The sequence below is a fragment of the Babylonia areolata genome, chromosome 33 (assembly GCF_041734735.1).
Source record: "Babylonia areolata isolate BAREFJ2019XMU chromosome 33, ASM4173473v1, whole genome shotgun sequence".
Classification (NCBI taxonomy): domain Eukaryota; kingdom Metazoa; phylum Mollusca; class Gastropoda; order Neogastropoda; family Buccinidae; genus Babylonia; species Babylonia areolata.
Genome location: NC_134908.1, coordinates 14,034,840 through 14,061,582, shown reverse-complemented (window position 1 = coordinate 14,061,582; position 26,743 = coordinate 14,034,840). Strand labels below are relative to the sequence as shown.

At 40.2% G+C, this 26,743-nt stretch overlaps 1 protein-coding gene across 2 annotated transcripts; it reads left to right on the top strand.

The window, feature by feature from the left end:
- Positions 1 to 25,730, top strand: LOC143276809 (ATP-dependent RNA helicase DDX54-like). 2 transcript variants are annotated; one of them, XM_076581461.1, is made up of 20 exons: positions 1 to 134; positions 2,386 to 2,503; positions 4,084 to 4,154; positions 4,834 to 5,019; positions 5,520 to 5,569; positions 6,316 to 6,357; positions 7,012 to 7,107; positions 8,064 to 8,247; positions 10,064 to 10,195; positions 11,511 to 11,721; positions 13,022 to 13,156; positions 14,121 to 14,212; positions 15,534 to 15,669; positions 15,948 to 16,021; positions 16,917 to 17,102; positions 17,540 to 17,661; positions 18,423 to 18,524; positions 21,325 to 21,432; positions 22,165 to 22,301; positions 23,480 to 25,730. In XM_076581461.1, the coding sequence occupies exons 2-20, from the start codon at positions 2,389 to 2,391 to the stop codon at positions 23,671 to 23,673; spliced, it is 2,373 nt and encodes a 790-aa protein (XP_076437576.1). In that variant the 5' UTR covers positions 1 to 134; positions 2,386 to 2,388; the 3' UTR covers positions 23,674 to 25,730. The 2 variants fall into 2 exon arrangements, with proteins under 2 accessions (XP_076437576.1, XP_076437575.1); XM_076581460.1 differs by lacking the exon at positions 1 to 134 and adding an exon at positions 555 to 673 and having other exon boundaries at positions 23,480 to 25,729.
- The last annotated feature ends 1,013 nt before the right edge of the window (positions 25,731 to 26,743 follow it).

Here is a 26,743-nt window from a genome sequence, read left to right as displayed (position 1 = left end):
AATTTGTGGCACTACGTTCTTTTTCTGCGTGTTTTGTTTGACATCTTCTTTCAGTTCTTTGTTAGTTTGACTTGGATAAGGGAAAATAATGCTGGGAAAGGAACTGGAAAATATGAGTTTCCATATGTAAGGCGGTGAGTAGCCTACATATGTATCAGTGTATGTGTGTGTGTGGCAATATGTGAGCGTTGGTATGTATGCATATGTATGTTGTGGTAACTGGTGTGTGTGTGTGTGTTTGTGTGTGTGTGCGCGCGCGCACGACACAGGCGCGCCAGGTGAATGCCGAGTCAGTGTGTTTGTGCATGCGTGTGTGTGAATTAGTGTATGTGTAAAAAAAAATACAGCTGATATTGTATGGCATTTTTGGATCAGTCCGCACACTTTGACACTTCATTGAAACTGAGACTGTCAGATTCGTGAATGATCATTCACTTTTCCAGTTCTATAGGAGTTTAACGACCTTTTGGCGCCTACACCCTTTAGGTCGTTTGTTCGGTTGTTTTCACTTTTCGATAACTTCCGGTTTCTGAAGTAAAAGACCACTCTGTATACTATTTCCGGTTTTTCACACATGGCATGTGTTGGTTGTGGTGTGTTGAAGAAGATCCAGATTTCATTCCTATAAACTAGATAAGTTATCCGGAAGAAACATAGAATCGTTGGACAAAAGGTTTGTGGTCTTTTCATTTTTTTCCTCTCAAAATCTGGACGCGGTTTAAAACAGACTCGCTTTCTCTCAGTCTGTCATCGACTCAGTTGTAAAGACCATGTTCATCTCATGTTTGACTTTCTTGTTGCAGTTCCCTTTTGTCCTACTCTTCCTATGGTTAAATAATGATGAAAATTTAGCATTCTTCAATTCTCATGCTTTTTTGAATTCTTATATAGCAGCATTTATTCTGTTGTGTTTATTATTATTATTATCATCATCATCATCATTGTTATGACTATTCTTATCATCATTAATATATTTTAATTTATTATCTTTTAACCACTTACTCTGGACAGTAAAAATACATTTCAATCAAAATTGATGATAATCACGAAATCAGTTGATGTGTCAACCATTGTAGATTATTATTCCAACAATCTATCTCCCCCCCCCCCCCCCTTTCTCTTTCTCAGTCTCTCTCTCTCTCTCTCACTCTGAATGAATGAACGAATGATTGATTATGCTATTGGATGATTAATCTGGTTCTCTTTGTCTGTCTGTCCACATTCAAGATGATCCTGTATTAGTGTATATGGATCTTGTGTGTGCGCATGGTTGCTCTCTCTCCCTCTTCTTCTCTCTGTGTGTGTGTGTGTCACTGTGTGTGAATGTGTGTGTGTGTGTGTGTGCGCGCACGCGCGCGTGTGGTTGCTGTACGCACACGCATGTGCATGTCTGAATGTGTTTGTGTCTGTATTTACTGCCAAAATAGCTTTAATTTTAGGCTCTGGCAGTATAAAAAATTTAATAAATCATCAATCATCTGTATGTCTGTGTCTGTTTATATCCATATATATATATATATATATATATATATATATATGTATGTGTGTGTGTGTGTGTGTGCTCCTATGAATTTCATTTGTTTACAATTGTCATTGAAATTGTAACCCCCCCCCCCCCACCCACCTTTGTCTAATGGGTTTTAAGGCTGAATGGATAAAAAAAAAAAAAAATGTCAATATCAATGTCCATCTGTTAACCTGCTTGTCTGTCTGTGTGTCAGGGCTGAGGTGGGGGTTGATTACAAAGGGAGAACTGTGTGTTCAGGCTGCGGTATTTGTATGCTTTTGTTTTCATTTACTCTCGTGTGTGTTTTCTTTTGCTCTGCATGGGCAGGATATCGGTGCAGGGTGTGAAAACTGGGAAGTAGGATTCAGGAATTTTGATTGTAGTGATGTAGGTTTTTTTCAGTTTGTTTTGATAGATATTTTCTTTTTTTTTTCTTTTGTTTATAGGTTTGGTTCTTTTGCTTTTTTCCCTTCTTATAGGCAAGGGCTGGATAAAGAAAAGTCTGTTCCTTGCTTATCCATATACTGTTATACATGTATATATATAGTATATACAAAGAGAGAGAGAGAGGGGGGGGAGGGGGGGGGGAGAGAGAGAGAGGGAGAGATGGATGTCAGATCCTTTTTCTGAGTCAGTTTAAAACTTTGTCAGATTGACTGAAGACTTTTATTTATATCCTATAGAACTGGAAACTAGTAAAACATGAATCTGTGCCCTGATGTACCTAAACTGAAACATTGTCCAATGTGTATTTGAACATCTCAACACTACAGGCATGGTTGTTGAGTCCCTCATGTTGACTGTTCATAAAACAATGCTTAAAGTACCCTGAATATATTATAATGTATATGATATGAATATTATATTTGATGTTACAGATCATGTCGTCAGCCGAGGAATCCAGCGGGGACAGCAGTGGGGAGGAGGTGGAGATGAGAAAACTGATGCAGGCACAGAACAGGAAGAAGAAGAAATCTGGTGGATTTCAGGCCATGGGTATGTTTCTGGGAGACATTATTGTCCAGACTCCTGTCCTCTGGTTCAGATTAAAGCATCAGAAAGGGAAAATAGGCCTATGTGTCCTGGTTCTGCCTAACATGAACCTGGTGACAAAAGAATAAACCTTTTTCCAGCAAGTGTCTGTTCCAACTTCTAGTCATTCTGACCTACTGTCAACTCTGTCTATTTAGCCAGATCAAACCAAGGAAGTTTCCTTATAGCGTGTGCATATTTTGTGCTGTTTTGATGTGCAGATTCATACTTGCAATCTGCTTTATTCTTTGTGTGTGTGTGTGTGTGTGTGTGTGTGTGTGACTGTAAGTTGTATTTTGAGTTTTTTTGATGTGATGATTCATACAAAACATATGCAGTCTGTATTAGTCTGTGTGTACATACATGCATGCATGCATACAATATATGTGTAGGAGGAATTTTGTTTAATATCCTGTTACACATATTGGTGATTGTAGATGCGTATGTGTGCATGTATGTATATGATTATATCACTATATGTGTATGTTTTGTGTAACTGAAAGGCATATTTTTTGCTTGATGTGATAAATCATATTGGTTTGCAGTTATTCAGTTTGTTGTTTTGGTGTAAATTTTTGTTTGTAAGTTATCATGTGCGGTGTTTTTGCATGCCATAATGCATTGTTGTTGTCGTTGTTATTATCATGAAGCTGAAAGGAAATGGCTTGATGAGTTGAACTGAAAAAGAAACAAACCAAAAACTGATGTCTGCTCTGATAAAGATGAAAGACAAGACAAAATCAAAAGATATATCTCCAGCGTGTTCATGGGAGTAAAGGTTTAGTAACATGTCATGTGATTGGTATAGGGACAAGCCCGGAGCTTCCTGAGGAAGTGTCTGGTTTTGTTCCAGTGTACCTTTGTTTGACCTGTGTGCTAGCTGAATCGGTAGCATATACAGCATTGACTTGAAGTTTCCACTCTTTATTGTTTATTAATAATTTACTCCCCTTGCCTCATCATTCTTTCATATTGAGGCAACCATGTGCTCGTTCGATATTGTCTGTATATTCTGTTTACAGTGTAGCATATTCAGGATTAAAAGTTTTGAATATAAAGCTAATCTGTGTTTGCACATTTCTTCTGTCATTGCTGCTGCATGCACATGTCAAGTGACTGGTATAGGGAGAAGCCTGGAGCTTCTTTTTTGAGGAAGTATCTGGATTTGTTCCAATGTATCTTTTGTTTGACCTGTGCTGGCTGAATCGGTAGCATATGTAGCATTGACTGAAGTTGTGTACCTTGTATGGAGAGAGTTACCACTCTTTAGTGTTTACTAGAGTTTAATCTGAGGATGGTGTGGACTCACGTGCTGGTCAGCCTTCAGTAGATGGCTGATGAAGGCAGCGCATGGCAGCTGAAAGCTATGCTGTATGTTAGTATTCATTTATTGAGTGCATTATTTAGAATTCTTCTCAACGACAATCTATCAATCTCAACTCTGTGTTCTTCTTGTTAGATAGTCCCTGTGTATCTGTATAATATGTAATGTATACATATTTGTATTTTTTATTGCTCTTGTCATATGTCTGTGTCATTTTCAGGTTTGTCCAATGCAGTGTTCAAAGCCATCACAAGGAAGGGATACAAACTGCCCACACCCATACAGAGGAAGGTCAGAATACATTTGTATAATCATGCATAACACCCTTTGCAATTTCTTCTTGATGTCACAAAATAAGCCTTTAGCGATTTTTATCCCCATGTGGCAGTGGCCTGCTGGACATCTTCCATTTTTGTGCAGCAGTTTCTTGGAAGATGACAACTGAAGTTACTGTATATTTCTTGTTGACTGTTATGTATACCCACACAAAAGATCAAATGTGCATGCTTAATTCCATTATTAGTGTTGTGTGGGTTATAGATACACAATCATACCCAGCATGCAGTCCCTTTCTCTCTGTCTCCAGGAAAAGGTAGTATGGTGGGTTGAAAACAGTCATACCCGTTAAAATCCACTTGCAGATCTGTTTGCGAACATAGAAGATGAAGCCCACAATTGCAAAAGAAGAAAGAAGAAAAGATTGATATTTTACAACATATGGCATACATAAGGCCATCACTTATTGCCACTGCTGCTTATCTTGTACTGTCATAGCCAGCTTCCCCTAGGTATAACCATTCTCCTTCAGTTCATTTTCAAGTGTTGTGCGCCATGTTTCCCTGGAACTTGCCCACACAATTTTTGAGTGTCTTTTTAACATAGCGACTTGAATATTTACACACACACACACACACACACATATATATATATATATATTATAAAATTAATTATATTTGTATTTTTCCCACAGACCATTCCACTGATCATGGAAGGCAAAGATGTGGTTGCCATGGCAAGGACTGGCAGTGGAAAAACAGCAGCCTTTCTTGTGCCCATGTTGGAGCGCCTCAAGCTGCACTCTTCTAAGGGTGCACGTGCACTCATTCTGTCCCCAACGAGAGAGCTAGCCCTGCAGACGTTGAAATTCACCAAAGAAGTTGGTGGTTGTTTCTTTCTTTACTTTAGTTTTGTTGATCAACATTCACTTTTTGTTGCTTTGCTCAGATCTTATACAGGGTTTATACAGGTTTTACTCCCCTAGTTTTTAGAAATTTGTGAAAAATGACATTCCTTTTTTTAAGCCCTGAAAAGGTTGTTGTTTTTTTCTTCTAATGACCCAGGTTTGTTTTGAAGGTTTTTTTTAAATTTTGGCCTCTACGTTATTGATAACAAAAAATATACATTGTTAATGTCACTGATAAGCACATTTGTTAAAACATTCCACTTGAATTTAATTCAAAGTAAAATAATGATTCTTTAAAACTTTATCTTGAAAGAATCTTTGTGACCAAAACAGGCATGTCATTGTTTACACCACTAAATATGATTTGTATCACGATCAGGCAGTTTTTCTTTGCTGATGTGCATTGTGAACAAGATATCAGTTGATGTTCATTTGTGTGTGTGTGTGGGGGGGGTTTGTTTGTTTTATTTCAGCTGGGGAAGTTTATGGATCTGAGAGCTGCAGTAATTCTTGGCGGAGACAAGTAAGTGTGCGTGTCTGTGTGTCTGTGTGTGTGTGTTGAAAATGATGCTATTTGTTGTTATTATCAAGATTTCATTGCATTAGATTCATTTTCTTTTTGTATTTTTTGTTGTTGATATGTATGGCTGATTTTTATGTAAATGAAAGAATTTAGCAACCTTGCCATCAGTCCATCAGATATTATGGTCAAGTTATTTTTTTCTTTAAATATTTGTATGTTTATTTGTTTGTTATTTACTTTTTAAAATTGCCTGTTTATTAACACAAAATAAAGAATTGAAAATTTGGTTCTTGTGATAGGCTTTCATATTTATGTGATGTGCGTGTTTCATCTTATATCTTTTTTTTCTTTTTTTCTTTTCGTTGTAATGTCATTTTCTTACGAGGGAGCAAAACTGATTATCACAAAAGTTAAAGTCATGTTTCTGAACTGTGACACTGTCTTATGAATATTTCAGCCTTTATATCGTATGTGCAAACTTAGTTTTGGGATCGGGGGTGGGGAGAAAAAACAATCTCCCTTATGAGAAAGAAAAAGTTTTTATTTCATGATTTTTGCAAATGGAACAGTGCCTGAATTTCTTTTGTTTTGGGGGGTTGAAACTTGGTTTTTAGTTTTTGGAGCCCTGTTGGTCCCTCTGTGGTCAGGTGGGCTTTAAACAACATGATTTGATTAGGGGCCATGTTGTAGGCAGCTGTTTTTCAGTGGCATGACTCTCACATCTTTAAAAAAAACATTGTCAACAGGATGGAAGATCAGTTCTCTGCTTTGCATCAGAACCCAGACATGTGAGTACAGTTCTGTTTTTTTACTGTCACTGAAGTGTGTGTGTGTTTGTGTGTGTGTGTGTGTGTGTGTGTGTGTGCAGGGGTGGGGAGGTGAAAACTAATATGTATGAGTGCTGGTGTGGGTGTGTTATTGTGGACATGTGTGTGTGTGTGTGTGTGTCTGGTGTCCTTGCATGCATTTGTGAATGTGTAGGTGTACGAGATTACTTGCATAGTTAAGTATGTGTGGTATGTGTGTACATGAGAGAGAGACAGAGAGTATGTATGTGTGTACATGTTATTACACATGATGTGTGAGTGTATGTTTGTGAAAGAGGCATGTTTGTGTGTGACAGTGTTCACAATTATCATGTAATGTGCATTTGTGCAGGATAAATGTAAGTATGTGCTTTTGTTCTTTGTGGATATTTGTAGGGGTGGGTGCTTTTGTTATATTAGTATGTAGAAATGTGTGTGTGCATGCATGTGCGCATGTGTGTGTGTGTGTGTGTGTGTGTGTGGAGGGGGAGATGTCCAAATAGATCATTTTTGTAACCATATTTTCAGTAGTGATATTGATTATTAGTGCTGTCTGTGCTAAAGATGTAGAGCACATTACGAACACCCAATATTATTATACTAAACCTCAGGATGTTGTTGTCTGACTGTCAACAGCATCATCGCCACACCTGGTCGTCTGCTGCATGTTCTGGTGGAGATGAACAAAACCCTGAAGGAAATTATCTACGTCGTCTTTGATGAAGCAGACAGGTGAGACATTTAAAAAAGAAAAGAAAAGGTCTCACAGCCTTTTAAAAGCCACTGTGTCTAGGGCTTGGCACAGGTAGGCAGGGCCCAATCCTCTCCTTCTGCTATCTTAACCTGTATGTCTGTCTGTCTCTGTTTCATCTGCGCATGTCTGTGTCTTGTCTATGTTTGCATGCATTTATATCTGCCTGTCTTCATGTCTTCTTGTGTTCCTGACTAGGGTCAAGTATCAGTGCAGGAGGTACTGTTGATACTGCAGGTGTCAGTTTCACAGTTGGAGTGTGGGGTGTGCTGTGTGTGCAAGTATGTATGGATGAGTGTTGATGTGTGTGTGACATGACTTCTGCATACTACTGAGTCCAGCTCTGAGCAAGAGAATAGTGCTCAACACGAATGACTCGATAACTGAGCGGTTAGTCTTGAACTATCAATCTGAGGAACATTGATTTAATCCCAGTATCAGTGCCTGGTAGTTTATGTGTGGTCAGCATGTGTAGGTCTGTGAATGCCTTAAACCCCTATATATGTATGTATGCTCACAGAAGATCAGTTACACAAATTAAAGACCCCATAATCAATGTCAGTGTTTGTTGGATTATGAAAACCTGAATGTACCTTGCTTACACACCCCGGTAGAACAGAGTATGGCTTTCCAATTTGTCTGGTTTAAAACAGTCATACACTTGACAGCCGTCTCTATGGTACAAAAATGTACGTGGGAGTTTCAGGTCACAAACAGAAAAAAAGAAGAATAAGAATCAATGATATTAACTGTGGAGTTAAACAACCCACTGGCAAAAAGCCCTTAAGGTCAGGTTATTGAGGGCTTGGTTGTTGTGTTGTTTAAGGGGATGAGTCGTGGGTGTCTGTCTGAATGGGAGGTTCCAGGAGGAGCCCCTGAAATGAGTAATTATTAAATGTATTATATGCATGCATTTAGTGTGTGTGTGTCTTTGCAGACTGTTTGAGATGGGCTTTGCCGAACAGCTGAAGGAGATCCTTCACCGTGTGCCGGAGACTCGACAGACATTGTTATTTTCGGCCACTCTGCCCAAAACTCTGGTGTCCTTTGCTCAGGCAGGTCTGACCGACCCCACCCTTGTCCGTCTGGATGTGGACACCAAGCTGAGTGCCCAGCTGAAGGTATTAACCCACAACAGTGCATGGCTGCCAGTGTGGAGTGGTGGCCTAGTGGTAATATGTCCGCCTATGAAGTGAGAGAATCTGAGTATACAGGTTTGAATCCCAAACTCACCAGTATTTTCTCCCCCTTGTGTTGTGGTCTGGATGCTAGTCATTTGGATGGGGTGATAAACCAAGGTCCCTTGTGTAGCATGCACTTAGAGCATGTAAAAGAACGCATGGCAACAAAAGGGAGTGTCCCTGGCAAGATTCTGTAGAGAAAACCCACTTTGATAAGAAAACAAATACACTGGCAGGTAGGGGAAAAAAGGATGATGCTCACACGGTTGCAGCATGCTCTCTCCTGTGAAAGCTGCTGGAATTTCTCATAGAGAAATTTGTTGTGACAAAAGGGTAATACAGTGCAGTGCGATACGATACGATACGATACGATACGATACAATACAATACAATACAATGCAAAGCAACACAACGCAATACAACACAATACATGGCATGGTAAAAACAGCCATACATGTATGTAAAGGCGGACTTGTACAAATGAGTGAACGTAGGAGTTGCGGCCCATGAATTCAGAAGCAGAAGAAACCACTGGACTGCTTAGCCTTAACCAGCATGGAGTGAATTCTGAGAGCAGTTACTGCTGTCTGTGTTATCTACAGTGTTGATTTTGCTGAACCAAAGTCATGCAGTCCCAAGAGGAAGACGTCCAAATAAATAACTGTGACTGACCCCCTGACCTGTGAGATCAGTCTGTCTCATGTGATTGACCCCCTGACCTGTGAGATCAGTCTGTCTCATATGACTGACCCCCTGACCTGTGAGATCAGTCTGTCTCACATGACTGACCCCCTGACCTGTGAGATCAGTCTGTCTCACATGACTGACCCCCTGACCTGTGAGATCAATCTGTCTCACATGACTGACCCCCTGACCTGTGAGATCAATCTGTCTCACATGACTGACCCCCTGACCTGTGAGGTCAATCTGTCTCACATGACTGACCCCCCCTGACCTGTGAGATCAATCTGTCTCACATGACTGACCCCCTGACCTGTGAGATCAGTCTGTCTCGTGTGACTGACCCCCTTACCTGTGAGATCAGTCTGTCTCACATGACTGACCCCCTGACCTGTGAGATCAGTCTGTCTCATGTGACTGACCCCCTGACCTGTGAGATCAATCTGTCATGTGACTGACCCCCTTACCTGTGAGATCAGTCTGTCTCACGTGACTGACCCCCTGACCTGTGAGATCAATCTGTCTCACATGACTGACCCCCTGACCTGTGAGATCAGTCTGTCTCACGTGACTGACCCCCTGACCTGTGAGATCAATCTGTCTCACATGACTGACCCCCTGACCTGTGAGATCAGTCTGTCTCGTGTGACTGACCTCCTTACCTGTGAGATCAGTCTGTCTCGTGTGACTGACCCCCTGACCTGTGAGATCAGTCTGTCTCGTGTGACTGACCCCCTTACCTGTGAGATCAGTCTGTCTCGTGTGACTGACCCCCTTACCTGTGAGATCAGTCTGTCTCACGTGACAGACATACTTGGCAGCAGCACTGAAGGGGTTAACAGTGATCACCACTATTCACAAGTTGTTTTAAACAGACAGCCAGGGAATGTCTCTGTGGAATTAAAACTAAAACATTTTTTGGAAAATAACTGTAATTTTGTTTTGTATTGGGTTGTATCATATTGTGTGATGTTTTGTCACATATGCTTTATCAAATGTCTACACACATGTACAGAGAAAAGTTTACAAATATAAAAGAATATGCTGATCCTTTACAATCCTTTTCTCTACCCAGCTGAGTTTCCTGTCATGCCGAGCGGATGACAAGGAGGCCATGTTGCTGTACCTTCTGCGTGACGTCATCAGTGACAATGAACTGACCGTTGTGTTTGTCGCTACCAAACATCACGTGGAGTATCTGCACACTGTAAGTATGTGTGTGTGTGTGTGAGTGTGTGTGTGTGTGTGTATGAAGTCATCAGTGATAGTCCATTGATGAAAATGATGTATCATCTTTGTCCAGCTGACATGTTATTGTTTTGTTTGTAAACAAAGAAGTGAATAAACAGTGAAATTGTCATATAATCAGTTGTTGTATAATTTGTCTCTAATGAACAATAAGATTGCTTGTCTAATATCACTTACAGTGAAAAGACATTAAACTAAAGAACGAACGAACAAAGATTGTCATATACGCTGTGTCCAGTAAACAATACGATTGTTGCATAATTTGTGTCCAGTAGATAATAAAACTGTGTAATTTGTGTCTAATAAACAATGAAGTTTTTGTACTCTTTGTGTCCAATAAAAATAAGATCATCATATGATCTATATCTAATAAAAAGTAAGATTATATTCTATTTTGTGTTCATTTTATATTGAAATTGATTGTATAAGTTTCTGTCCAGTAAACAGTAACATTGTCCTATAATTTATGTCCAATAAATAATGAAATAATTATATGATATGTGTCCAATAAACAATAAAATGATTGTATAAGTTTGTGTCCAATAAAAAATACAATTGTCGTATAGTTTTATGTCCATTGAACAGTAAAAAGTGAAATCGCATTTTTATATACTGATGAACCATTATGCTTTCCGTACAAAGTGGAAAAATTACCTTCCAATTATGGAAACTGTTACTAATCACAATTTCGCCTGTTCCATAGTAACCATTCTGTATAACAGCCCTTACTTGTACCAGCAGTTTTTTGTTGGTTTTTTTTTTGGTTTGTTTGTTGTCATTGTTGTTGTTGTTGTCTTTACAATTTAATTAACTATAAGCTTTTTTTTTCCCCAGTAATGTGGAAGTGGTCTACTCATTGCTCCTTATCATGATACTACAATGCTGCCACTCGCTTTCACCTCACCCTTGATGCCATTACTGTAATAGTTGACATAACTGATGCTATTGCTATGTACAGCTGGTCTCTTAATTATTAATATCGTCTTAAATCATCATTACTACTGCAGTCAGTGTTGTGTAAACATTGATTGACTGAATGATTGGACAAGTTTTTTGTTGTTGTTGTTATTGCTTTGTTGCTTTTTATATTTTACTTTTGATTTTTTTTTTCTTCTCTATTGGATGTTCTCTGTATTGTATACATGTCTTTGCAAAATTTTTAAAGAATTAAAAAAAAAAAAAGAGTTGCATTTAATTTGAGTCAATAAAATCACTTTATATAAACTTATGCCAAGTGAACAGTAAAATGGTCACATAATAATTGTGTGTGGCAGCTGCTGACAAAGTGCGGCATTGACTGCACCTACATCTACAGCTCCCTGGACCAGACAGCGCGCAAGATCCACGTGGCCAAGTTCACGCAGAGGCAGGTGAGGGTGATGCTGGTGACGGACCTGGCGGCGCGTGGCATCGACATCCCCCAGCTGGACAACGTCGTCAACTTCCACTTCCCTGCCAAGGCCAAGCTCTTCGTCCACCGTGTGGGTGAGTTGTCTGACAGCACACACACGCGCACATGAAAACACACACGCACACATGCACGCAAGCATGCATGCATACACACACACACATTTATACACACACACTCACGCATGTTTGCATGCATGCACACACACTCACGCATGCACACATACACGCTCACACGCATGCATACGCGCACGAGCACACGCTCATGCACGCATGCACACACAGACACACACACACACACTAGCACAGGCACAGGCACTCTCTTACTACTTAACAATCAACCAACAAACCCCCATCAGACACACACTCTGTCTCTCTCTACAGTCACCAGTATGTGTGACGGGACATTAAACAAAATTCAACACTCTCTGTCCCACTCCTTCACCCACCCACCCAGTTTTTTTTTATCACTCTCTCTATCTATAGATACAAAGCATAATTGTATTTAGAATTTTGTTCTTTTTTTTTCCAAATTTCACCCACATTTCACCCTCACTTGCCCAGTTTCCCCCAACCCCCCCATTCATTCACATCTCTCACCCCTTCTGACCGATAATACTCAAATGTATTCATAAATACTTTAACAAAATGTCTTCAATCACCGATATATGTGACGGGACATTAAACAAAATTTCTCCATACAAAGCATTTGAAAGATAAGGTGCATATATAATAATTTGAATATGTTCCTGTCATGGTCAGCTTCACCCCTTTCTTAGGAGTCATGGTCTGCTAGAACATGTAGTTGTGTCCAACTATGACCATCAGCACAGTTGAGGAAGCAGCTGCTGTCCTGACTTATAACACATTTGAGTCTGAATCACTACTAAACAACTAACCAACAATCCCCATCATAGTTCTGCCCTTAGGCTCTGTATAACCCAGGTCACACACACTTTTAAAAAAATTTTTTTTTATACTCTATATATACAAAGAGTTTCTTCTTCTTCGTTTGTGGGCTGCAACTACCACATTCACTTGTATGTACACGAGGGGGCTTTTATGTGTATGACTGTGTTTACCCCACCATGTTGGCAGCCATACTCTGTTTTCGGGGGTATACAAATCATTTAAATGATAATGTGCATATGTAATAAAATAATTTGAATATGTTTCTGTTATGGTCATGTTCACCTCTTTCTAAGGGCAATGGCCTGTCAGAATATGTATGTATGTATGATAGTTGTGTCCAGCTATGACCATCAGAACAGCAGAGGAGGCAACTGCTGCCCCGACTAATTAGACATTCTAATCTGAATTACTGAACAACAAAGCAAGAAGCCCCCAACAGACTTTCTGTGCTGTGTGTGACGTGCAGGTCGGGTTGCACGTGCGGGTCGCAGTGGCACAGCGTACTCCCTGGTAGCCATGGACGAAGTGGCACACCTGATAGACCTCCACGTTTTCCTGGGCCGCCCCTTGAAGGCTGTGCCTCAGTCAGGACAGGTGGAAGGTAGGGAGACTGCACTGCATTTTGTTTTTTGTTTCTTTTTTTCTTGTTGTTGCTGCTGTTTTTTTGTTGTTTTTTTTTTGGTGCCCCAAATTGGGAATATTTTGTTTTGTAAATTTTAGAGATAATGGATAAGATGAAGATGTTGCTGTGGGGGTCCATAAAGGTTTGGGACGACTTGATTGAAGTGCTGTAGCAGAATCATCCATAAAGGTTTGGGACGACTTGATTGAAGTGCTGTAGCAGAATCATCCATAAAGGTTTGGGACGACTTGATTGAAGTGCTGTAGCAGAATCATCCATAAAGGTTTGGGACGACTTGATTGAAGTGCTGTAGCAGAATCATCCATAAAGGTTTGGGACGACTTGATTGAAGTGCTGTAGCAGAATCATCCATAAAGGTTTGGGACGACTTGATTGAAGTGCTGTAGCAGAATCATCCATAAAGGTTTGGGATGACTTGATTGAAGTGCTGTAGCAGTGGGTCCGGCACTGAACTCCTGATCCTGTGCTCGCCAGTGATCAGTCGGAGGTCCCATTTCAGCGTGGTGGTGTGTCCTGGAGAAAGGCAGTTTATTTCAATTTTCCTCATTCTGCCATGGTGTGAACGGGTACCTGATCGGTTGGGGAAGGTTAAAATGGCAGAAGGAGAGGATTGGGCCCTGCCTTCCTGTGCTGAGCCCTGGACACAGTGGGTGTGGATTCACTGCTCTGATGAACTTCTTTTTTATATATAAAACTCTGTATGTGTGTGCATGTGAATATTTCAGTGTGTGTGTGTGTTTGTTTGTGTGTGTGTGTGTGGTTGTACCCTTCAGTTTCTTTTCACTATGTAAAATTAGAAAAAGAAAAGAAAGAAAGTGCATGGGTGGATGGTAGGATTTTCAGGGAATAATTCTTGTGTGACAGCAAGTGTGTGTAACCTTGGTCTGATGCTGACGGTGAAGCTATGTGTTCACTGTTTCAGATGAAGACGGTTACTTTGGCAACATACCAAGGAGCGTCATCAACGACCAGGGGGATGAATTACAATTGGTGAAAAGTGAATCAGTGGATCTGGTGAGGGAAAGATGACTTCTGCTTCTGTGTGTTTGTTATGGTGTATGATTTGGGTGACTGGAGACTGACAATATAATTAATATCAAACACCTTTTCAGCAAAGAAATCTTCAGTTGATAAAAAGAAGGAAATAGGATTTACTGACAGTAAATTAGACATCACAAACAATTTGTACATTTTTCAGATGATTATAGTGTATCAGCAAAGTCCTCTTTAGAACAAATGTTTAGAATATTTATGACTATGCAAAATGTGTGCTTTTATCTGTATATTTGTATGGCGCTAACTGTTCTTTGCAAGTCAGTGGGTGTATTTTATTGGTTTACACTTTATACATAGTATTATTATTATTATTATTGTTGTTGTTGTTGTTGTTGTAATCATTATTATTGTTGTTATCATTATTATTGTTGTAATCATTATTATTGTTACTATTATCATTTTCATTATTGTTGTTATTGTTGTTGTAACTGTGCAAAATGTGTGCATTTACTTTGCCTATGGGCTTGTGATTTTATCTGTATATTTGTGTGGTGCTGACTTTTCTTTGCACATCAACGGATGTATTTTATTGGTTTACACTTATACATACCATTATTATTATCCTTGTTATCATTATTATTGTTGTTATCATTTTTATTGTGATAATTGTTGTTGTCGTTGTTGCAACTGTGTCAGATGTGTGCATTTACTATGATTATGCGCTTTTATTTTATTTTATTTCATTTTTTAATTTTTAATTTTTTATTATTTTATTATTTATTTTTTAATTTTTTTCTCAAGGCCTGACTAAGCGCGTTGGGTTACACTGCTGGTCAGGCATCTGCTTGGCAGATGTGGTATAGTGTATATGGATTTGTCCGAATGCAGTGACGCCTCCTTGAGCTACTGAAACTGAAACTGAAACTATGCGCTTGTGCCATTATCTGTATATTTGTGTGGTGCTAACTTTTCTTTGCAAGTCAACATGTGTATTTTATTGGTTTATCACTTTATACATACCATTCTTCTTCTTCTTGTTATCATTACTATTCTTGTTATCAGTATTATTCTTATGATTATTATTGTCATCATCATTATTGTTATTATTCATTGCTGTTATCATTATCATTATTATTATTATTATCATCATCATCATCATCATCATCATCATCATCACAGTTTTCACCATTATCATCATCATTAGTATCATCATCATCATTATCATTATTATCCCTATTATTACAATTATTCTTATTATCATTATCACTATTATTACAATTATCATTCTTATTATCATTATCACTGTTATTACAATTATCATTATCATCATCATTTGCAGGAGAACCAGAAGCGGGTGAGTGAGAACGCCTACAAACAGTACCTGAGGTCACGACCCCCAGCGGCGTCAGAGTCCATCAAGCGAGCCAAGGCGTTGGAGAAAGAGAAGGCTGACTTTGGCTTCCACCCTGTCTTCAGTGAGTGTTGGTGGGGGGCATGTTTTAAAATCCGTTTTTCTTCATTTTTGTAGCTACAAGTTTTTATTTTGTTTATTTTCGGTCCAGCAGGTGAGTTAGAATCTGACAAGCATGTCAGTTTGTGGGATAAAGCTGAGAAACAAATACAGGTTGGTTATTATTGTCAGGTATTGTGAAGTTGTTGGTGTGAAAACCTAAATTATGAAAAAGAAAAAAACAATTTCTTTTGAAGTTTGAAGGCAGTGTTTCTGTTCAATGTGATTTGATTTGATTTTCAGACAAACTGGTGGACAATACCGATGATTTTCACCAGCATGCTTTGTCTGTGCTGAGGAACTTCAGGGGGAGAGCAGTAAGTTTGTCAGTACTTCCGTCTTTTGTGTTCTTTCATTTGTTGTTGTTGGTTTTTTTTTGTTTTGTTTTGTTTTTGTTTCTTTCTGCATCACAGCTGAGCATATATCACCTGAGCTGTTTGGTGTTGTTTTAAGCTGTAATATAATTCAGATGTAACACTTTGTACCCCACCAGTGCCGCTGCACTGCAGTTTCTGTGTCCCACAATAACTGGGTGCACCATTGAAGCCATGCTTTTTACACAAAAAAGAAACCACACACAAGTCATCAAAAACATGTTCAGCCCCATTGGAAACAACAATGAACAACATAGAGGAATTCAAGTGATTGAAAAAGTGAAACTGAGTGTGCTCTTTGCTGTATTGAACTAGTTATCCTTACTCAGTCCATGGGAAGTAACCAGATAAATCAGTACACATGGTACAGAGTGTGTACACAAGTCCTGCTGCAGAACGGAGTGGCCATGACTTACCATGCCATACATGTCGCCCACAGCATAAGGATTTTTTGACTTTTGGTTTCTCTCATCACCGTGAAAAAGAAAGCATTTGCATGACCCTCTTTCACCACCAGGTTTCTCTTTTTGTATCATGTTTGCTTTTCACTGGATCATGTTAGGTGCTTTGAGCAGCGTTAGTACTGGTTATCATGCCATAGAAGAATTATGTATTGGTATCGTTAATGTTGTTGTTATCAATGTCTCTTTACAAAATTAATGTTGTTGTAATCAGTGTCTCTTTACAAAATGTGGTATTACCCCCACAATACATATGGATCTGCAGAATACAGAATATATTCCACAGAACACATGCATCAGGAGAGAGAGAATGTGGGCATCATCCAAGCTCGATCATCTGTAACCCAGCAAAATGTGACACTTCCATCTGGTTTCAGACCATCTTCGAAATCAACGCTACAGCCAAGAAGACGAGCCACTCTGTGATGCGGGCAAAGAGGGAGGCTCACGATCACATCATCCAGAAAGCCAGAGAAAATCAGGCGTCTTCTGCTGCTGCTTCAGCTTTGTCACATGTGTCGTCAGCCAGTCGTCCTGCCAGTGACCCCGAGGAAGATTTGCTGGTGAGATGTAAAGATTTTTTTCATGATATACAAAAAGAATGATATATTTTCGTTGAATTTGAGCTATAGCCACATATTTGGCTCAGAGAACGAATCTCCATCTAACACATTGCAATTCCAGAACAAATGATCAACCCCACCCCCCAGCGCCTCCCCCAAGACTCAAAATTTCTTTATTGGCTGTACCCAGAAATTCACTGTTCATTATGAAAATCTTATTACAGTTCCTACTTAATAAAATACTTAGCAAACACTATCAGTAATTACAGTTCCTTGATAAATAGTTGAATACTTAGCAAACATTATGAGTATGTGTATCAGTGTGTGTGTGTGGGTGATGCAGTGAACACACATTTTTACACACTCTATATGGACTGCTTCTTTCATTTAATTTAATCATGTCAGTGACTAAAGCATGGTGTCTTGCTGACCAACAGGAGGTGTTCAAGCAGAGTTCCGACAGTACAGACAAGGAGAAGAAGAAGAAGAAGAGCAGGACAGCCAGGGACGAGCAGAACTATGTGCAGTACCAACCTTCAAACACACACACTGAGGCTGGGTGAGTTCCTCGTCTTCCTTTTCACTTCTTCACTTCCTCAAGGAAGCATCACTGCATTCAGACAAATCCATCTACACTACACCACATCTGCTAGGCAGATGCCTGACCAGCAGCATCAGTGTTGCATGTCTGTCTGAGTGTGTATGTATGTGTGACTGAAACCTTATTGAATGACACAGGAAAGAAATGATGAGCACCCAATGGCAGCCGTTAGTTGGCTCTACCCAGGTTGGCAGCCTGTTGTGCAAATGAGCAAATGACCCCGTGTTTGTAAAGCACTTAGAGCTTGGTCTCTGACTGAGGATAGGTGCTATATAAGTACCCATATCATCATCATCATAACCCAATGTGCCTGTCAGGCCTGTAGTGCATACATATATATTTGTGTGCCTATCAGAGTGGATATCTTCCACAGAGTTTTACCAGAGAACAACAGTCATGTTGCCATGGCTCCTTTTTCAGTGCACAAAGTGTATGCTACACATGGGACCTCGGTTTATTGTCTCATCCGAATGACTAGGTGCTCAGTTTGATTTTCCAGTCAAACTCGGGAGAAAGGGTTAGACTGGGATTGAACCCAAACCTTCACAGACACTGTGTTAGTAGATAAGCATCTCTTCATTCTGCTGTCTTCCTCCTCCTTCCATGGTTCCCACAGAGTTGTGGAAGTCTGGAAGGGTCTTGGAATGATAGGAAAATCATTTCCAGGGCTGGGAAAGCCATGTGTGTGTATATGTACATGTTTCTGTCTGTGTGCACAGGTACAAGATTGACGGCTTCAAGAACGAGATCAGCAGTGCTGTGCTGGACTTCACAGGGGATGATGATAATAACATGCGGTCCCTGAACAACACACGCCGATGGTGATTACACTGCTTCTCTCCCTGTCTCTCAGTGATTACACTGCTTCTCTCCCTGTCTCTCAGTGATTACACTGCTTCTCTCCCTGTCTCTCAGTGATTACACTGCTTCTCTCCCTGTCTCTCAGTGATTACACTGCTTCTCTCCCTGTCCCTCAGTGATTACACTACTTCTCTCCCTGTCCCTCAGTGATTACACTGCTTCTCTCCCTGTCCCTCAGTGATTACACTGCTTCTCTCTCTCTCACAGTGATTACACTGCTTCTGTCCCTGTCCCTCAGTGATTACACTACTTCTCTCCCTGTCCCTCAGTGATTACACTGCTTCTCTCCCTGTCCCTCAGTGATTACACTGCTTCTCTCTCTGTCTCTCAGTGATTGCTTCTCTCCCTGTCTCTCAGTGATTACACTGCTTCTCTCCCTGTCTCTCAGTGATTACACTGCTTCTCTCCCTGTCTCTCAGTGATTACACTACTTCTCTCCCTGTCTCTCAGTGATTGCACTGCTTCTCTCCCTGTCTCTCAGTGATTACACTGCTTCTCTCCCTGTCCCTCAGTGATTACACTGCTTCTCTCCCTGTCCCTCAGTGATTACACTACTTCTTTCTCTGTCTCTCAGTGATTACACTACTTCTCTCCCTGTCCCTCAGTGATTACACTACTTCTTTCTCTCTCACAGTGATTACACTGCTTCTCTCCCTGTCTCTCAGTGATTACACTACTTCTCTCTCTGTCCCTCAGTGATTACACTACTTCTCTCCCTGTCCCTCAGTGATTACACTGCTTCTTTCTCTCTCACTCAGTGATTACACTGCTTCTCTCCCTGTCTCTCAGTGATTACACTACTTCTTTCTCTCTCACAGTGATTAGACTGACTACACACATTTATTTGTTTGTAGCAGCTGATAGTCATGGCGGTCAATTTAGAGACTTACCTTTGTGCAGTGGGTCAGTTTGCTGGAATTTTCATCAAAATTATGACAAAGAAAATTAATAAATCTGCGAGTAAAGCTCACGGCTGTGAACCGTTTCCAGGCCGTGTTTACAGTGGAGGGGACACTGCAGTGTTCATTATGTGGCTCACCCTGTCCACTGTGCTTCTGTTTTGTGCTCCATTTTGTGTTCATATGACGGTGTGTGGAGACTTGTTCTGAGCGAAATCCAGAAATGTATGATGACTTTCTCTTTTCTGCTGACCATGCAGCGTATCACTGCCAAACCTCCTACCTTGATTTCCGCATGCCCCCCTCTTCCACCGCTTTATCTTATCATCACTTGGGTTTGACTTCCTATCATACCCCACCTAACCTCAGATTTCTCAGATTTTGGTGATGACACTGCTCCTCTGTCTGTCTCTGGTGATTACACTGCTTCTCTCTCTGTCTCTGGTGATTACACTGCTTTTCTGTCTGTCTCTGGTGATTACACTGCTCCTCTGTCTGTCTCTGGTGATTACACTGCTCCTCTGTCTGTCTCTGGTGATTACACTGCTCCTCTGTCTGTCTCTGGTGATTACACTGCTTCTCTGTCTGTCTCTGGTGATTACACTGTTTCTCTGTCTCTGGTGATTACACTGTTTCTCTCTCTGTCTCTGGTGATTACACTGCTTCTCTCTCTGTCTCTGGTGATTACACTGCTCCTCTGTCTGTCTCTGGTGATTACACTGTTTCTCTGTCTGTCTCTGGTGATTACACTGCTTCTCTCTCTGTCTCTGGTGATTACACTGCTCCTCTGTCTGTCTCTGGTGATTACACTGCTTCTCTGTCTGTCTCTGGTGATTACACTGCTTCTCTGTCTGTCTCTGGTGATTACACTGTTTCTCTGTCTCTGGTGATTACACTGTTTCTCTCTCTGTCTCTGATGATGACACTGTTTCTCTCTCTGTCTCTGATGATGACACTGTTTCTCTGTCTCTGGTGATTACACTGTTTCTCTGTCTCTGGTGATTACACTGTTTCTCTCTCTGTCTCTGATGATGACACTGTTTCTCTGTCTCTGGTGATTACACTGTTTCTCTCTCTGTCTCTGATGATGACACTGTTTCTCTCTCTGTCTCTGGTGATTACACTGCTTCTCTCTCTGTCTCTGGTGATTACACTGCTTCTCTCTCTGTCTCTGATGATGACACTGTTTCTCTCTCTGTCTCTGGTGATTACACTGTTTCTCTCTCTGTCTCTGATGATGACACTGTTTCTCTCTCTGTTTCTGGTGATTACACTGCTTCTCTCTCTGTCTCTGGTGATGACACTGTTTCTCTCTCTGTCTCTCTGTCCTGCACTGCGTTCCAGCATATATAGATAAACACTTGAAATTTATTATGACAAGATTCAGATTTGGCTTGTCTGATATTACTCTTCATCATTTTTGTTGTAGACCTCATACTGAAATTGAACTTATTTGTCCATTGCGTAGAGATGCATATGAAAATGAAATTCATTTTGTGCTTTGTCGTATGGCCTTGGATGATCTTACTGTACTTTAATGTCACACCACCACATGAGGGGCTATGGTCTGTCATGAATAGAACATTGACATTCTTTCTCTCTGTGTCTCTCATGTTTCTCTCTCTTTTTTATGTAATGTGATCTCTAAAATTAATCATTCCTGTCACAGTTTTCTCTTTAATCTTGTTTATTTTTACGTTTTTCTCTCCTCTCAGAGTTTCAACTCCCCATGCACCAAACAGCTACACATTAACAGCAAAAGATTAGTATGAACAAAACATCAAGAAACAAAACAATAGAATCTACATGTATGTTTGTAACATGTATGCGTGTTCAACACTGAGCTGTGTTTGCTGGGCAGGGACCGCAAGCGGAAGAGGTTTGTGACGGACAGCACTGAAGGCAAAGTGAAGAAAGTGAAGACAGAGAGTGGAAACTGGATCCCAGCCTCCTACAAGTCCAGTCTATATCCTTGCTTATTGTTATCAGTGAGTCTTATTCACTGCCTATTTTCGGTCAGAGACCAAACTCTGTGTGCTTTACAAACATGGAGTTATTTGCACAACAGGCTGCCTACCAGGTAAGAGCTGACAGACAGTTGCCTTTAGGTGCTTGTCATTCATTTCCTGTGTCCTTCAGTCAAGCTTCAGTCACAAGCATGAACTTACATGTATTGGAGTGGATTTTTCTTCAGAATCTTTCTAAGGACATCCATTGTTTTGCCGTGGGTTCTTTTACATGTGTTAAGTGCATGCTGCACAAGGGACTCATCTGAATGACTAGTGTCCAGACCACCACTCATAGTGAAGGGGAGAAAAGTGTGGTGAGTGTAGAATTTGATCCTGTACCCCCATATTCTCTTGGAGATGTTACCACAACACTTGAATTATTATTCATCATACATTGTGTGCTTGTGTTGTGAGTGTTTGTGCTTTGAATCTAATAAACAAAAGTAGCAAAAAGAGTTCTTGAAAATGCTCTGCACCCAAACTTTGTCAGAAAGTTGCATCCCTTCCCTATTTGTTAAAACTTGGTTGAATGATAGAAAAACCAATTTGATGAATCAGGTTTCCATTCTCAAGTACTGCTGAGGCATTGGGCGAAAGGAGTTAAGGGGCACAGAATACAAGTTTGCATTGAAGAAAAAAAGTACAGACCCTGATACCTGGCAGTCAGAGTGATCCTTAACACAGCCTACATACAAAATGTGGGTGAGCAAGGAAAAGGTGGAGGAAAATGATGACAGTGACGACGAACGACCCAGCCACCCCGGCAAGAGGCACCAACAGAAGGGAGGTAAACGAGGCATGCAAGTCACCGGTACCAGAGGCAAGAAATGTGAGTTGATATATTATGGCATTGCCTGGATTTGGGTGAGAAATGTGGGTGGTATGTGACAGGATTGTCTGGGTTTGGGTGAGAAATGTGGGTTGGTATGTGACAGAATTGTCTGGATTTGGGTGAGAAATGTGGGTGGTATGTGACAGAATTGTCTGGATTTGGGTGAGAAATGTGGGTTGGTATGTGACAGAATTGTCTGGATTTGGGTGAGAAATGTGGGTTGGTATGTGACAGAATTGTCTGGATTTGGGTGAGAAATGTGGGTGGTATGTGACAGAATTTTCTGGATTTGGGTGAGAAATGTGGGTTGGTATGTGACAGAATTGTCTGGATTTGGGTGAGAAATGTGGGTTGGTATGTGACAGAATTGTCTGGATTTGGGTGAGAAATGTGGGTGGTATGTGACAGAATTGTCTGGATTTGGGTAAATTAGGTGAGGTGGAATCTGCCAACTGAAAATCCCTGGCTTCATTTGCTTTTTGGATCCTTGTTTCAGTTAACAAGAGCAACACATTTCAACAAATCAGTGCTTATATTATGTTAACTTTTACATGTTGCTGACCTTGCACATTAATCTTACATGTAGATTCTGAGTATAGTCATTAGAACATGATCACTAACATTTATTACAAATGTACTCTTTTTCTTTTTTCTTATACCTGCACTGATAGAAATTTATTTTGTTTTCCAGTTTAAGTGTGTGTTTTTATTTTTAAAAAGAATATCATTGTAAAAAAGTAAGAAAAGAAGTATGTTGATATGTCAGGGCATTGTCTAATTTGAATCTTCACAACTCAGTTAGTTTTACAACAATTTAATGTAAATTTGATGACTTTATCCACTATTGATTTTGTATACCTCCACCAAGAAACTATTGTTTTCTTTGGGAGGTTATCTGCAGTAGCTACTTTTGTTTTCTCCGCATAGGCGGGTAGTAGCTTCCACAGGATAGGAATCAGACCCCTGCTGGAGTCTGCACTAGTGGGTCACGGTAAGTATATTACTTAAATGTAATTTTAGGAAGAAAATTTCCTTTTTGTTTGTACACAAAGGAATAAAAAAAAAAAAAAATGATCATTTAACCCATGATTGGACACCATGGGTGGTTAGTCACCATGCCCTTCTCAAGCATTAGACAACAGGTTGTTCAACGGCACATCCCTGTCTGTCTGCAGGGCACACTAAAGGCATGGAGACAGGCGACCAGCCAGGGGGCAGCACCAAACGCAAGTTCAAGGGAGGCCGCTCTGAGCTCAAATCCAAGGAGAAAATCCTCAAAGAGCGTCGACAAAAAGCCAAAGTGCAGTCTTTCCAGAAACATCGACAGGTTGTGCGCTCCAAGAAAAACGCCAACAAGAAGAAGAAATGATGAGAGACTCACAGATTTTCACCTTTTGTTTTGTTTTGTTTTGTTGTTTTTCCTCCACAGCATCATTACCATCTGCATTATTACCTTCCAGCTTGCTCATCAAAGTTTCTTCAGTAAATAAAGTCAGAATAATAATTTTGAAGTTTTGGATTTTTTTTTTTTTTTTTTTTTTTTCAGATATGAAAATTAGTTTCAAACAAGCTGAAATGCACCCACAGAATTTGCAGACATTTTCTGCAGCTAACAACATTATTATTCATATGATTGATACATACATTGCACCTATTTTTGGTTGAGACCAAACTCCAAGCACATTTCAAAAAACAGTCATTTGCAAAACAGACTGCCTGCCTTTATAGAGCTGGGTGACAACTGGCTTTTGGGCACTCATCATTCATTTCCTACATAGCATGATTGTTGGTAAAGTAAAGATCAACCACCGAAGCTCTTTGACTGGTGCCTTTGAGTACGAACTTGAGATCATTGAGCGTTACTCTATGAAGTTCTTGGTGTGGCTTGATACAGAGCATCAACCCCTTGTCTGCTGTGTTGATGAAGTGCACTCATACAAATTTTGGGTGCTAATGATGTGTTGACGTACACAGTCACTGTATGTTCAGTATCACTCTCTCTGTTCAGCTCAGCGTTGCAGAAAAGATGACTGCAAAGCAAGCAGAATTCACTCCCTTGATCTTCCTGGGTGTGGGATGGTGGTGAAGTGTGTGTGGGTGTGTGACAGTGAGTGAAATGGGGATGTGGGGTGTGGGGGTGTAACCTGGCCCCTCTGCTGTGGGTGTGTGTTGTGAAAAAATTGATGGGGGTATGTTAGGATCAGGTATGTCTCAGTGTGTGTGTGTGTGTGTGTGTGTGTATGTGTGTGTGAAAGAGAGAGAGAGAGAGAGATGATATTTCCATTTTTCTGAAAATTTATCTTGCACACAGCACAGCAAACTGTGTTAACGATGTAATGAAACTGAAGCTCCATATGTTTTTGAAATGCTTAGGTTGGAGGAATTCTAGCACAGTCATGAGGATAGTATTTTGTAGTATTATCCTCTTGTTGTATTTTGTATTTTATCACAACAGATTTCTCTGTGTGAAATTCGGGCTGCTCTCCCCAGGGAGAGCGCATCGCTACACTACAACACCACCCATTTTTTTGTATTTTTTCCTGCTTGAGGTTTTATTTGTTTTTCCTATCGAAGTGGATTTTTCTACAGAATTTTGCCAGGAACGACCCTTTTTTTGCCATGGGTTCTTTTACGTGCGCAAAGTGCATGCTGCACACGGGACCTCGGTTTATCATCTAATCTGAATGACTAGCGTCCACACCACCACTCAAGGACTAGTGGAGGGGGAGAAAATATTGGCGGCTGAGCCGTGATTCCAACCAGCGTGCTCCGATTCTCCCACTTCCTAGGTGGACGCATTACCTCTAGGCCATCACTCCACTTGTGTGTGCATTTTCAACAATGGAAGTGTGCTGATTAAATCATAAAGAAGTAACAAATAACTGTGTGTGTGACTTAGTATATTTGTAATACTGAGTATTAACTTTGGCTAACATTTGAATATGGTGTGTTACTGTGGTGGTGAATATGGGCGTGTTTCTGTGTGTGTGTGTGTGTGTGTGTGTCTGAAAATTTTGAAAATTAAAAAAATAAACCCAGCTGCACATACTGGTGATAAAATGTGATTTACTGAAAGAAAGCTGTTATGACTGACTTGATTGTAGTATGAATGGTTTGATCATTTTGCTGAAATGTTTGACAGATTTCAGTTCACTGGGAAAATGGGCTATTTCTTGATATTTTTTTTTCTTGCAAGCTGTGAAGTGTATGGCTCTTTGCGAATGTTAATTAAAAGAGACACATGAATCAGTTTATTCTTCATTCAGTGTAAATGTATGTGTACATAGACGTGTGTGTGTGTGTGTGTGTGTGTGTACATTTTGAATTTGTCAGATTCCATTTTCCAGCCCAGTGTTCACATAGTGTATGAAAGCAAACATTTGTGCATTCACACACACACACACACACATTCATCAGTAGAGCTACATAATATTAATAAAGATCTAAAATACTGTGTTCAGTCCATCTTGAGTAGCATCACCATTTGCTGATGTATAAAATATGTTGTGACCCAGAATGGACAGTGTCACATAGAACACCAAGCCAGAATTCAGATGACATTTTTTCATTTGCCTTGATTAAATGGTAGCCAAACTCAGAAAAGGAGGTGAAGACTTTTGATCGTTTCTGTGATGAATGTTTTGTCATTAGACATTTGTGTCCTTCACTTTGTGTTGACACAGCCAGATTCTTATGTGACCCTGTGACAGCAGACCACCATGCGAATCCAAATGGAATAGAACAGAATAGAATGTCTGTGTAAGCAATAAACACACAAGGTTGATAAGGAATATTCTGGGGAATACAAGCTACCATGAGAACCTACATGTATAGAATGGAATATAACAGAATGGAATAGAACACAATGGAATAGAATGTCTTTATTACAGTGTGCTAGGGTCACAAGGAATATTTTGGGATATTACCCCATAAAAAACAATCAAAGATTGAAAATTGTATACAAATACAAAAAGGAATCTACAGACGTTGTTACTAAGTCCAAGTGCCTGCGCTCACAAACACTGACACACACACACAGTTACTAAGCATCAATGAAAATGCTCTCTTGAATACACGTCACATATATGTTGCATATTATATAATGATAAGGAGCTAATGACTAAGTCTTTTGGAAGAAGCTATTGGCAAAGCAATCAGTTTTAGTTCTTATACTTCTGGTGACCCTCAGGAATTTAGCATCTACATTCTAAAACTGGTTTATTATGATTTATCCTTTTCTACCCCTTCCTTTGTAGCTGCTTGTGTATTTCATGTGTGACCAAGTGCTATGCTTGCTTCAATACTTGCCTCACACACAAGCTACATCAGACAACGTTTTTGCAACTAACCCGCCGGACTCCAACAGCCTGCGCAGATGTGTTACGCCATTTCTGGTTTGAACGTAAAGCTGCTTACGTCATTTTGTCCTCCTCGCCAGA